At 37.0% G+C, this 15,261-nt stretch overlaps 1 protein-coding gene across 1 annotated transcript; it reads left to right on the top strand.

The window, feature by feature from the left end:
- Nucleotides 1-2,666: 2,666 nt before the first annotated feature.
- On the top strand, nt 2,667-3,877 carry LOC149076269 (dehydrogenase/reductase SDR family member 4-like). Its single transcript, XM_089243837.1, has one exon. It carries the CDS (start codon nt 2,817-2,819, stop codon nt 3,696-3,698), a length of 882 nt encoding a protein of 293 aa, XP_089099963.1. The 5' UTR covers nt 2,667-2,816; the 3' UTR covers nt 3,699-3,877.
- The last annotated feature ends 11,384 nt before the right edge of the window (nt 3,878-15,261 follow it).

Genomic DNA, 15,261 nt, shown 5'->3' with positions numbered 1-15,261 from the left:
TTCGCATGTGGTGATGCGAGAACTCCGGATTATTTTGTTTCTGAAAAATCGATCCAACTTCATTTTTCCCGTGCCGTCCAGTTTAATGCATTAAAATACTAATAAAATAATTACTGATGATAAATAATTACTATATGGTCCTTTTTTTCAGTGAAAATATCCACTTTGGTTCTCAAACTTTTTGCTACCAGTGGCACCATAACCGTACGCAGAATTTCCTCGGATATTTTCAGATTTTTTCCATCTGGGGTGGGGTTTACGTTTTTCCTGAAAAAAAACCACTAATCTTGGCTAAACCCAAAACCCCTTGGCGTACGCCAATTGGCGGACCCCCCTACTCAATGCTTATCTTCGAATATCTCTCCATATTTAGCCTCTTTTGGACAGGGCCGTCTCTATTCTTCCAGTAAATACTACGGCTGTTGTCGTGACGGACTCGCGATGATCCCGGTTCAAACCGCACCATCGCCACCAGTGGTGGTCGGATGAAGTTGGTTTTCTGCGGTTCCCAACTTCGAGGCATGAATGCGAGCCGATTTCCCCGTTAAAAAAATCTTGCGGCAGAGAGCAACAGGCTTATAACGTGTTACAATTATACCTTCATTATTAAGCTGACCATATTTCCTCGAAAGAAATACGGGAAATTGGGATTCCGAATATACGGGGAAATACGAGATATCGCCAAAAATGACGCTAGAAGTAAACGAAGTTGCCAAATATTGGAGAAATTACGTAAAAATCAAAATGGAAGGAAATAAAGCATTCAATACAAGGATGACGTCACTCTCCGCTACCATACGAAGTTTTTTTTTAACAACTGGATGTTGCGAAGATATATTTTGGAAAGAGAGAAAACTCAACTGCCCCGGCGGGGAATCGAATCCACGTCCTTTCACTTTCCGGGAGGATGCCCTTGACCACTACTACTACTTGGGTTCGATTTCCCGCAGGGGCAGTTGAATTTTCTCTCTCTCCAAAATATATCTTCGCAACATTCAGTTGTTAAAAAACCTTCGCACGGTAGCGGAGAGTGATGTCATCCTTGTATAAGTCGCCATCTGGTGGCAGCGTCAGCAGTTGTGAACTTGGCCTGAGTCTGGTCCGGCCGTCCATGTACGGTGCCTTTCAGTGTACACGAGCTCCAAGGAAAGATTGAGAGATACGGTGCCTCTGTAATCTAGTGGTCTAGGGCGTTCACCCGGAAAGTGAAAGGACGTGGGTTCGATTCCCCGCAGGGGCAGTTGAATTTTCTCTCTTTCCGAAATATGTCTTCGCAACAGCCAGTTGTTAAAAAAACCTTCGTAAATAAAGCATTGCTGTGAATTGCAGTGGTTTTAAATGAATTCCACAAAATAAAACGTTAACCAAGACAAATGTGGGAGATTAATATTTTTATTTATAATAATCTAATTTATGAATGGGAAAATAATTTCATTCTTTTACTTCAATAATGAATAAAAGTTCAGGTAAGCTTCATGTAAAAAACGGGAAAAACAGGGACACTTGCGCTAAAAAGTCGGGACAGCCAAAAAAACCCAGAAAAAACCGGGACTGTCCTGAACAAAACGGGACGTATGGTCACGCTGTTTATTTCACTTCACTCGCTACGAGTTGTGGAAAAACTCATAGTTTAAAAAATTGATTTCAGAGGGCAGCACTACATATAACGAGCACTACACAGAAACAAACTTCACGAAAGGTTCACTATGTATACACACACACATTCCAACATGCACCAATTCGTTAGGAGCATCGAGCAACAATTCTAACCATCGAGCTTATAGTATTATAAGCAGCGATGGTTTGAAGTTCCGCAGAGGAATGTGGACGAAGTGCGTGTCTGGTTTAGTAGTAGTAGTAGCAGGGCCGCAACTAAGGGGAAGCTGGCGGATCTCGTGCTCCGGGGACTGAACCAGAGGGTCGCAAATTTCATTCTCAAACCTTACCTTCTGTATTACAAGGGGGTGTCAAAATGCGCACTTTTCCCGGTTGACTAAGAATCTAGTTGCGGCCTTAAGTAGTAGTAAGTATAGTACGGTAGAATAAAGACGGCTCTGCTTTTTTGGATCCCTGTTTTCATATCTTTCTCGATGAAATATGGTCAGCCTACGAGAAGTAACAAAAAAATCCATGTTGAACAAAGTGACCATACGTCCCGTATTTCCCGGGACAGTCCCGGTATTTTCTGTTTTTTTTGGCCGTCCTGACTTTTTCGCAAAAGTGTCCCGGTATTTCCCGTATTTCACACGAAGCCTACTTGAATTTTTATTCTTTATTGAAGTCAAAGATTGAAATTATTTTTCAACTCATAAATTATTTTATTATAATTACACTTATATATGGGATATTAATCTCCCACATTTGCCTTGGTAAACGTTTCATTTTTTCGTGGAATACATTTTAATCCACTGCAATTTGCAGTAATGCATCATTTCCCGCCATTGTGATTTTTCCGTAATTCCAACAATATTTGGCAACTTTGGTTTTGGCGTCGTTTTTGGCGCAATTGGCGATGTCCCTTATTTTCTCGTATTTAAAATCCTGATGTCCCGTATTTTTCTCGAAAAAATATGGTCAATTATGTTGAAACTCTTTATCAGAAAATCGTAAAATTACGATGAATTCGTATTTCAACAGCTGGAAATGATCTCTGTCATCACCTACAACTACTAGGAATACAATCATATGATAATGTTTACATTTTTTTCCCCCTTGATCTCAATAAAAAAACATTAGCTGTAACAACTTGCTGATAAATTCGACAAGGAAAAAGATTTTTTTCGAACATTCATCCGATTTTTTCAACTCAAAACCTGATGTTACGTAACATTTTCACGAACATCGGTAAGAAGCTGAGCTCCGGGAACTATCAAGCCATGGCCTCCATCAACAACAAAATCGCCAGTTACTCCTCCTCCTCGCCATCGAGCAGCCAGTTGCCGAAGAGGTTAACAGGTAAAGTGGCCATCGTCACGGCATCCACGGAGGGCATCGGATTCGCCACGGCGAGGAGATTGTGCAAGGAAGGTGCCTCGGTCGTTATAAGCAGTAGGAAAGCCAACAACGTCGACAAGGCGCTGTCCGAGCTGAGGCAAGACACCGATAATGTCATAGGTGCTGTGTGTCACGTCGGTAAAAGGGAGGACAGGGAGAAGCTGATAGACCTGGCTGTCTCCAAGTTCGGTGGCATAGACATACTAGTCAGCAACGCTGCTGTCAATCCAGTGATGTGTCAAATCCTAGACACCCCTGAAGACGCCTGGGATAAGATCTTCGATGTCAACGTCAAGGCCTCTTTCCTCTTGACTCAAGAGGTTGTGCCGCTGATGGAGAAACGGGGCGGTGGATCCATCGTCTATATCTCCTCCATCGCTGGATATCAGATGATGGAAGTCATCGGTGCTTATTCTGTGAGCAAGACCGCTCTCCTGGGTCTGTCGAAGGCAGTCGCTTTGCAATGTGTCGGTCAGAATATAAGAGTCAATTGCATCTCCCCGGGGATCATCAAAACCAAGTTCAGCGAGGGTCTGTGGTCCGCTCCCGGTTCGAAGGAAATGTTCGATACGCTGATCCCGATGAAACGTATGGGTCTGCCCGATGAAATCGCCAGCGCTGTAGCTTTTCTGTGTTCGGATGATGCGAGTTATATCACTGGTGAAACTATATCGGTTGCTGGTGGTTACTTTTCTCGTCTATGATCTCATGATGGACCTCCACCATTGAAATGATCAAACATTAATTATAAATAGAACAATATAATTTTTTTTACATTAATAATTCATGTTGAGATTTAGTTTTTATGTGTGTAAAAATCCAAAGTTTGTAAGTTGTTGCAGTATTAACACAGTTTATATTTTTGTTAAAGAATTGGCTCATTTCTGTTTGAGAAAATCATTGAAGAACATAGGCCCCAAAGCAGAATGTTTAATACTGTTCTGCGACGAGCCCTCGGCTGACTGGAAATGTTCTGCGGTAAAAATCCCCATACATGTAATAGTGTTTTTGCACTTTTTCTTAAAATTCTTCCAAATTGTTCTGCAGTAGCGGTAATTGTTCTGTGACGTACGTCACAGATTTCGGCACATTCTGCTTTAGGGAACATGGGCACAGATCTGGAGTTGGCATATCATGAAGCATATCATGAAGCATTTTTTTTTTCATGAATATTCATTCATGAAAAAAAAATGTGTACATAGCTCCTCCAGGCCTATACTTGTCCTTTTCAATTGAAAAAAAGAAGCATCATACATTGTTACTCGACAAAAAAAAAATTAGCTGACAGGCAAATTTCTTAGGGGGGTCAAGCCACGATCCAGGGTGATGAGTCAGGAGGGATGAATTGTGTAAGTTCATTCAATCGTCCCATATTGTAAGGATGTACAAATTTTCCTATATTATTTTGCTCTTGGAAGGGGCAATCATACCTATCACCTACCCTCTAGATTCATGCCTAAGTGAAGGCAGGCACCTTCAACTGCTACTGAAGCTGAGGCAGATGCGTTCAGATTTGAATAGAGCTAAGGCAGACATCTTCATCTGTGAACGGAGTGGCGGCAGGCATCTTACGCTGAAAGTGGGGGGGGGGGGTTGGCATCTTATGATGTAAATGAGCCGAGGCAGATATCTTCAGCTGTGAATAGAGCAAAGGTAGCTATCTTCAGATTCAAACAGAGCAAAGGCAGATATCTTCTGCTGCGAAAGATGATGGGGCAGACATCTACAGCTGCAAATGGAGCAGAGGTAGATATATTTAGCTGTGAGGGGGGTGAGCAGATCCAGGGCGATGTGTAAGAACATTGGATCATCCCATATGTTACAGGACAAACATTTACCATTACAGTTGAATCCTGTTTTAACAAATACTGTTACAGTGAAAATCTTGTTTTAACAAACATTTTTGTTAATCCCCCAGATAAATTTACATAGGAATAATGCAAAAACCTGGAATTCCATTACAACGAAATTTCTTTATAACAAAGTGATTTCTCCGGTCTCTTGGGGTTCATTACAACAGGATCCGACTGTATATTATTCTGCTCTTAGGAAGAGGCGATGGCCCAATCATCTTCCCCCCCCCCCCGATCTGCTCCTTAGCTAAGCATTGTTTTTCTCAAGAAAAACAATACCCTGAGTAGAATATAAGCAGTTCTTTTTTTTTCTTTTTTTGGTTAAGTAGACACTATGGCCATATAGTACTGATGGGGGTGGCCCATATTATCAACAGAGCATTAACAACTCGATTACTTACTTGGGACAGTTTTTTGAGCACTTAATGACTTGAAATTTAGTTAATGGATGTAAACAGGCCTTGGACTCTCTGATTTAGAAAACTTGTAGATGCCAATACCAATTTCCTTTGGTAACCTGGCACCTTGGATTTGTCATGCAGGATTAATTCATTAGGCTAATATTCCAAATATGCATAATTTGACTCATGAAATAGCAGAACATTTCCAACTACTTTACCACACAGCCAACTCAGTCATATCATTATACAGCAATTTCCAACTATTGGAGTAGGGAGGGAAATGAAGCAGCCATCTATCTGTGATCATTCCAGGCTCCATTAGTAACAAACTTATTTTATATGTTTCCCCCCCCCCCCCAGATTCGAACCCGTGGACATTAGTGGTAGCCTTCATAGTGGAAGAGGAGCATCATACCACTTCGCAGAATAAAAACATTTCCAACCAGAAAAGACCTCATAAGATCTTGGTTAGCGATGTGTGTAGATTACTTTGATGTGGCTGAATTCCACAAGTCTCTGAACTGATGAAATGTCATCCACAACAGATTCACTCCACATTAGTGCTTCACCACAAAGCAGAATATCTTGCATTGTTCTGCAATGAGACCTTGGGTTCACAGAAAATGTTCTGTGCTATAAATTCCCACAATAGTGTTCCGTACACAAACAAGTTTTTTTCTTTCTTCTAGTTCTTGAGTTCTCTAGAAAGAGGAAATAAATTCACATTATTTCTAAATCGATGCTCATGAGCATAGATTTTTTTTTTAAAATTTAGGTAACAGTGTGAGAGTTTATATTTCCTCTTTCTAGAATGCTAGGGCTGATATTTCTATCCAAATTTTGAATATTGGAAAAAACTTCAGATAACTTCGCGTATAATGCTGAGAATATACTCATATATGAGCATTGATATATATATATATATATATATACAGGGTGATTCAGAAAACATGGGGAAAACTTTAAAAGGTGATAGTACACACCAATACAAACAATTGTCATCAAAGAATGCATGGTCATGAACATGAAATACAAACGTGCTAGCCTGTTTTGAAACGGCCGCTCCACAAATGTTCACAGCTGTTGCAAGTGGGGCTGACAGGGCCCAGAACAATTGTCATCATTTTTTTGCTTTTTCACTCTATAAACTAAAGGGCCTGTGAAAGATTCCAGCCTAGGGGCCCTGCTTCATGTTGTGGGGACCGTGATTACAGTGAATAAAAGCCGCAGACGCCAGCCCTGTGAAGTTATTCCAGCATGCAACCGTTCTAACAGTTGTAATGAATGGGATAATGGTAGACTTTAGTAATACTGAAAAAGCAGACATACATTTCATTTATGGAGCTGCAAATGGAAGCACCACAGAGGCAGCACGAATGTGCAGTGAGCGTTTTTCCCACAGGCAATTGCTCAATCCAAAAACATTTGCACGCTTTGGCATCGGCAGCTGTGCGAAACAGGATCCTTTCTTGCTTTCTGGTCTGATGCACTGTGAAGCAGATTTGCATACGGTTTCTTCTTCCCCAGGTTACATTTGCATGCATGGTGTTCTTTTTCTCTTGATAAATTTCAACAGGAATGCCGTTTTAACATTTGTAAAGCAGCCGTTTTGAAACGGACTAGCATGTTTGCATGTCATGTTCATGACCATACATTCTTTGATGACAATTGTTTGTATTGGTGGTACTAATACAGAAATAATTAGAGTATTGGTAATAATTAGAGGTACTATCGCCCCTCTTAAAGTTTTTCCCATCTTTTCTGAATCACCCTGTATAAATACTCATTACAGTCAATATGTTGTGTATGGCAAATTAGTTTTCATTATTCTATTTTAATGACAGCAATATTTTTCGAGAATCACCTTCTGATAATTCATCTTTTTTTCCACATATTTAAACTGTTTTACTCTGCCTTATTTAAAAAAAAAAAAAATCTCACCACCTAAATACTTTAATGGGCCACATTTGGCACATATAACCACATGTATCCCTGTTAAATATAATTTGATGAGGTCATATACAATATCTCAACACTCATTTTAAACTAATGTTTCACCAAGATGATTATTGAACCAAGGAATAGTCGAATAACTACTTTGGTCTCCTCTCCAACAAGTTCCATACTTTTACAGCCAGTTTTTCAACCTTTGAAATTATTACATTTTAGCATTGCTTATGCTTTCAGAGAAAAAATGTGTCCATCTCTATATATACAGTCGAATCCCGTTATAACGAACGCCCAGAGACCGGAAGAATCACTTCATTATAAAGGAATTCCAGGTTACCTACCATTGTTCCTATGTAAACTCATTCGGGGATTAGAAAAGTGTTCGTTAAAACGAGATTTTCGCTATAACGGTATTCGTTAAAACGGGATTCGACTGTATATATATATAAAATGGCTATTAAATATACTGAATTACTCAGGTAAATTCAGTTCGGTGGTTTGTGTAATCCAGTCCAAGAAGTAGCCCCAAAATTTGCTTTCCTCCTGAAGCTTGTACTGTGAATACAATAATTATGTGATGTGTGTGTATTTCTTTTTTTTCACATTTTTAAAAAAGTTTTGCCAAGATCATTATTGAATCTATAATGAGTCTAAATGATTCCTCTTCAGCAAGATCCTTAATCTCATCAAGAGATTTAGAACTGGATGATCCCTGTGCTTCTTCAATGCTCATCCCAAGTTGGAAAGAAAAGCGAAATGTGCATCTAATTTATATAATTATTTTACTAATTTATATAATTATTTTACTAATTTATAATTACCATAACTATTAATTTTTAATTTACCAATTTATAATACTATTTTACTAGTTCTTTTAATGTTATACCGTTATACTAATTTACTATTATAAATTATAGTGGAATCAATGTACATTTTAAAGCAACTACTCTACTAAAAATTATAGCCTCTATCCATGTTAATTCTTTCGATCACATTCCTATGTCATAGATAGAAATAAATATAAGAATTATTCCATGGATGAAGATATAAACTATATATGAACACAAAAATATTCATCTAAATGTAAAACCATTAAAAACAGAAAAGAAAAAGTTCAATGAATGTTTTCAACTTATTAACGCGCACACGTCAGTTTTCATAAATCTCATGAGATTCTGTTTTCGCAAAAGGAAATAAAACTTCTGCTTTATTTAACCTCAACATCTATATCAGAAGAAAATAAGCCAAAGTCCGCCACTAAGCTTAATTGTATACAATTAAAAACTACGGTATGTTAGTATTTCATTAAGTAGTAATTGTTTGTGTGCAAGGAGTATTCACGATTCAGTTAGCCCTTAAATTACGACCTGTTTACTAAAAGTAGATCCCACAGTTGTGCTAATTAAACAACTCTCGGCTTTTTCTGTTTTTCTTTTTTCACTCCTTTTACAACAGTGAAATAATCCCATTAAACACTTATTAGCACACCTGTCTCTTGTCTTATAATATGCCTATACTCGACATTTTATGCATATCTAATTGTAATTAAATAATTTGTTTTTTAGTATTTATTTTATATTGGTTTTAGAGTGATTAAATAATTTCATACCGTATGAGAAAAATTCAAACTTAAATATGTTCCGTATCACACACACTGCAGCCTGAAGAAATGTAATTTAATTAACCCTCCGTCGGGCGCGTTTGATCTGACAGGCACAGCGCAGCCATTTCATAGCAGGTCATAAAGTTCGTTAAAGTTTTTCGACTAGTTTTACCTCAAGTGCATGGATTTTTTGCAGAAACGTTTGTGTTTTTTCTGCTTTTGATATCGTAATAATGATGTTCATCACTTGTGTGCTGTATAAATGAACTTAGGTATTTATTAATGTTTTTTTGAACTTGTGCCCGTCGAGCCCCGAACTCAACGGTCAACCTATTGCGCCCGACGAAGGGTTAGGGAAAACAGACATGACCGCTGACAACGCAGAGAGACAATCTTGGGCTGGTTTGCGTTCTTTCCCAAAGGGAATAGCACGTCTCGGAGAGCCTGATGATGTTAGACTCGATTATGAGATACTTAAATCATGGAATTACAGACATTGTTATTAGCATAAGAGAACAGACAGATTTTATTGTTTGAACATGGCTCAGTACGATATTACAATACATCAAGACAAAATAATTCATATCATTGTGATAGCACTGATAATAATTTTTTTTCCAAAGGAAAATGTTTAAAATACATTTTCCTCTGAAGTTTCTACCATCTTGACAAATGTGAATTTTCTGGAGGAAAAAGTTTTTCCATGAAAAGTCATAGGTTTTTTTCCAAAACATCTGTAGAAGACACCAGTTCATAAAAATATTCCGTAACATTTAGAAACTTATATAATAATATTCAGTTATTGTATAATTCGTTGAGTTAATGTTCATCCTAATTTTCCGTTCATATTATTTCAAAAGCAAATTAGTGAACGCAGAAATGGAATTCCTTCGATGAACTAATGTGCTATCATGAAGAGTTTATTGGTCCAGAGTTCTAAATTTACACGTGTAGAACTCCCACCTCCCTGTGCCGGTGCTATTCATTTTTCACGCAATATATCCCCTTCGAATTACTCGAACCATAGAGCTTTCAATAGATATGAAGGCATAAAAAAGAAATAAAGTACTGTAAACGCCTTCCCACACTAGGTGCTGGACCAGAGCCCTCTCAACTCATGGGCCTTTCCTGCAGGAACCAGGGAGCATATATGAAAATCCGATGCAGAACTATTATTTTCAAGAGTGAAAATTGGTATGTTAATATTTCCAGCCAAGTGAGTGTGGGAGTCGGAGTGGGGCTCCAGAATAGAGCAAGTGGCACGTTAGCTCGAGAGCCCATTCACAGAGTAATAATGTTTTATATCTTAACTTTATATCTTAAGTCTATGAGCCCATTTCACCTTTAAGACGTCCCGGCATGGCCCCACAACGGTGGGGTTGGCAGGGATCCAGTCAGGGGAGATTTTAATTTTGTTTTCTCACACTATAAATTCACTATAGAGTGGCCTCTGCTTCAGGATGGAGGGGGGGGGGCGGCTCAGCATAAAACTCATCTGTTAACTGGGTCATGTAAAAAAAACAAACCTTGATTCAAGTGTCTATAAGACACCCACTTTTTCTTTAGGAACAGCTTTTCTTACTACAAACAAAAACATGACTGATAGTTAACTGAATTGATTAAAATTGCAACTATAAAGGATATATCGGATGCAGGCTGGCGTTATTTCTCATGTGGGATTTCAAGCAATTATCTGCAAAAGAATGAAAAGCCCATTTTCTTAAATGAGATAATTCTTCTAGGAGTTTTCCACACCCAATTAAGTTCATAATCATCTAAACCGTAAGAGTTTAATCCTTTCATACTTCTCAAATACCGAAGGATTACTTCACCCATTAGACGTTCCTTTTCTATTGATACTACAGTATTAGTTTCTAGAAAAAGATTGTGATGACCGCTAATGCACCAGATACGAAATTTGGGATTTTCGAGTCATTTGATTCAAAGAAAAAGAGAGAGATATCCCCAAATATATGTGCCGTTAAGAAGAACAATATTTATTTTTATCCTTAATCCTTGTTCTGTTATTCTGTTAGTATTAGAGTGAGCTCTATCTTCGGCTTGAATGATAACGGGTTTATTTTATCATCTCATAAAACTGAGACACCACATGGGCTCGAAAAGTGCAGTTTTTAAAGTTGTAATGCATAGTTAAAGTAATTCACTTCTAGGAAAAAGGAGAACTGAGCCGGAACGTGAAAATAAAATTTCTCAGAACTCTATTCTTTGCTTTAATGCAGTGGTTCTTAACCATTCTTCCGTTCCGCAACCCTAGTGCAATATGATTCACCTCCCGGCACCCCATTGATTAATGTGTTCGTTATTTGTTACAAAATTTAGTTTTTTGTAATTAATTACATTAACTATTCATTAATGACAGTTTTAATTATTGGATGTTCATGAGGAAACGGATCAGTAAAGCAAACTAATGGCGTATAATGCCCTGCTAAGACACGAGCAGTTCACTGTACCAGCGAATACTGGACGTACGTATAAACCAGAGACTTAAGATATAAATAGACCGCGCACGCTATTCATAAAACTTGTCGAACGTGAAGAAAAGATGAGCAGTATTGTCGGGGAAAGAACAGGTTCTGCGCTATTACATTTGGCGCGTTTTCGCAGAAGCTAGGATGTTGCTGTAACGAAATTTGACTCAATTCGATCAAGTTGATGAAAACTTTCCTTCATTTTTTCAATGAATTTCACTCATTTTTATGTGAAATATTTAGGGAGTATCAGATTTGAAAAAATAAAGTCTATAAAATAAAAAAATATTGGAAAACGGAACAACGTATATGTTGTAAAGCCTAATTCATTTATATTTTTAAATATTCTCTTCATTCACTTTGTCGCTTTTAATTTCGAAAATTTATTTATACTAGGGGTTATTAAAACAAAAATATATCTTTCCAGAACATTACAATTACTCTATATACTCATAATTAATGTATAATTAATTATAATGCATCATATTATGTTATGTAATGTAACACATTCACACTCATACCATATTCAGTCATGAAATAATATTCAAACAATAAGAAAAAGTTTCATTTCTAACATTCCTGAAAAACCTTTTATAACCTCATCACACAAAACTGTAAACACTTACATAATATTTCAGGATTAAAATAGATTTTACTCAAGAAAATTACAGAATCTCATCATCAATTTCTCTAAATTATAAGAATTAAAATTCCATGTAGAGTATATATGTAATAATTTAAAGTGTGTATATATATATATAATATTTTAGGATATAATATTTCATATATATAATATAATATTTACACATGTCACATATATATATAATATAATATTTACACATGTCACATATATATATAATATAATATTTACACATGTCACATATATATATATTATGCATTTTTATGCAAAACTGCAATTGTCTAGAGGGGGGGGGGAGTTTTCCTCACATTCTATTTAAATAGAATATTTTTCATAAATTTCTCCTCCTGAAAAGCATATTTTCTTCCAAGTTGAGCAAAAGTCGAATGAACTCACTAGCTCGCCAAATCTCGCCAAATCTTGCGGAGACGTATATTTCAGTTAAAACTTCATAAAACACAATTTCAATCATTTATTGCCAAAAATTCTATTAAAACATTTAATAATGATTCATGACATTTGAATTTCACCAAAACTTGGAACTTTAATTGAATTAAATCCAAAATGGAGTCGTTAAAAACTGAGATTACGTCAGAAATCCATTGAATCGTCAATTTAATATTCCAATTTTTAATTTATAAGAAGGGGAATAAGCAAAAAAGTATTCCCTTGTGAAAGGATACTGGTCCCCCTTTCCTAAACCGCTCAGAACATCCGAAAGCTGCGCAAGTGTTGGCCATTCTAATCAAAAATAAGGCAGCGCGTGTAGATCGCCATACGAGTAGCCATAAGGAAAGCATTGCCAGCGAGATTCCCTGACCAGCCTTTCGACTGGAGTCACGTGACTCCAGATCTTTGCTTCACATTGTAACCCCTCGCGCGCACTCTATAGTATTATTACTCTGTGGTATAAACGGATATTCCATTTTTATGTTTTTACAAAACAGCATGATGAACAATTGATCAATTCTGTTAACTTTGTTTCTTAGAAAGTCGTTATGAAAATTCTAATTTCAACAATTAAACATTTAAGTTAGTTTGGAGCAATCCAATTGCCGGTGGAGTAAATAGTTTTTCTAATAAACAATTAGAAAGAAGAAGAGAAGAAATTTTCAGTTTATAATACGTCTAGATATGTAGTGTTTTCGATTAATATCTCACAAAAATGACAGTAGATCGCTAAAGTTAGTTTTTTCCTTTCTTTCTTTTTCAGGGGAAAAAGTTTATTATTATTTGCTATCATTACGCGCAATGAGCGCTTTGTGATAAAGTTGAAACATTCCTAATCAGTCGCACGAAGTCACACACTGTACATGTCTCGCTGTCTGTCGATCATTTCTGATGATAAAAGAAGTCCATGTGAAGTCATTCGAAGAATGGTTTTTCACCAATGACGTGGCATATTGAGTAAAAATGTATTTGAGACTTACATTATTTGGAGGCTAAAAACTCTGTTATCTTTATGTTGATCGAAAAATCATACAACCAGGAAAAAAAAGTTTCAACCCCAAGGTTAGCGATTGGCCGTTCTCTAGAGACATTCGGTGAAATCCGGTACAAAGTTCGTTGTGAAGGAAAAACATCTTTACAAAATCGGGGAACAAATACGTCATTGTTTTCGTTGAAAACAGTTAATCACTGAAAAGTATCCGTTTCCTTTCTCAAAAAATTAGGGGAACGTCAGTGTTTAGTTTGGAGAGTCCGTATTTCTATGGGTTTTGTTCATGTCTGTACTACATAAAATGATTAAAAAATGTCGCTCGTGAATTAAATTTAAAAAAAAAATTAATTTCATATCAAAGCATAGAAAAATTCGATTGCAACTGACGTTTCTTTTAATAATATGGTACTGTACATTTAATGCTGGCATAATTATAACATTAAATGATGTAAAGCTAACATAATTTGGCAGACATCCTCAATATCCCCCTTTTGAAAATTTTAAAAAAAATTGTACCATTCCTCTTTCAATTTCTTTGCCAATGATCTACCTATCCAGTAGCTTAATCCAGGGATGGTATACTATAAAGTTTTTCACGAAAATTTTCACACCCCACCCACCTCCCAATTTCGTAACATGGCAGGTAAACCCTTTGTCTAAATTATTATTAGCCAGATTATCCTTCTCGAGGCTCCTCCTTCTAACCAGATCATGGCTCATCCCTCTGTCTAAATGAAGAGATTTTAGCAAGTATTCGAAGAAGACCTGGGCCCTTCTGGAAACTGTGCATGTATACATTGTAAACCCAACGTAAAGTCTGTTTCTGTGTAATGTTTATGTTTAGCGCGTATCTCTGCCGTCTTTTTTTATAACTGTGAGTGAAGTGTAATGATTGAATAATTCTGTGGTGTTTGATCAGAACATAATATCTCCAAAAAATGGCTTAATGGCTTTTTGAGATATCATGTAAGTAAGTCTTCCTGATTATAACTAGTTAGAAGTGAGATAAATACACAAATACGTGCGTACGGCTAAACGACATGCTGATGTATGATATTTTCATTTGTATTTGTGTGTATGCTTTATCTTTAATTTTTAAATTACAATGGAAATGCTTATATCTCGAAAATGTGAGTTTGGAGTTGTCATGTTCTGACCAAACACCACTGAATTGTATCGTTGTAGGCCTGCTGCTCTCTGTGGCTAGACTTTTCAGCGGGAGATCGCCTCACATTCGCGCCTCGAAATTGGGTACCACTGAAAATCATCTTCAGCCGACCACCGCTGTGGTGCCAATGGGTTCGAACCCAGGTTCTCTTTATGTATGATTACTGGTTATTCAAATGATATGTTTGAGAAATTTCAAAATCCCCTCCCCCCCCCCATCACCTACAATGACGAAAATCAGGCTGAAGGTGATCGAGGTATTGCGGAGACACGTCAAAAATTCATAGCCATCCCTTTTGAGGGCCATCGAATGAACCCTATAAACACAATAAACACAACACAAATACACAGAAACACAACAAAACTGCATAGAAACGCGAACTCATTACAGTTAAATAGTTTATTTATCGGCGTCTGACACGTACTTCGTTTTGCATTGCGCTTGTACTGGACATAAGGAACATCAATTACAATTGTCCAACAACAGCCAGCCAGCATCGAGGTTGACTATTTTTTCTGGTAACGTTATTCTGAGGTTTTCTTAAAACATTTTCACCATATAATAACAGTCGTGAACCACTTTTCAAATGTTAACAGGGCAATATCCCGAAAACAAGAGCAAATAAAACTTTCTGTGGTGATATTCGTATTCAGCAGGTCAAAATCATTCGGAATCGTATATTTTAATGTCGGGCGCAATTTCATAGTTGTCCGGTGCAACGG

This window comes from Pholcus phalangioides, unplaced genomic scaffold (genome assembly GCF_987345545.1).
Source record: "Pholcus phalangioides strain wild (caught in Gottingen) unplaced genomic scaffold, Ppha-v1.0 ptg000015l_1, whole genome shotgun sequence".
In the NCBI taxonomy this organism is placed as follows: domain Eukaryota; kingdom Metazoa; phylum Arthropoda; class Arachnida; order Araneae; family Pholcidae; genus Pholcus; species Pholcus phalangioides.
Note: the sequence above shows the minus strand (reverse complement) of the source record. Positions and strands in the feature narration are given on the sequence as shown.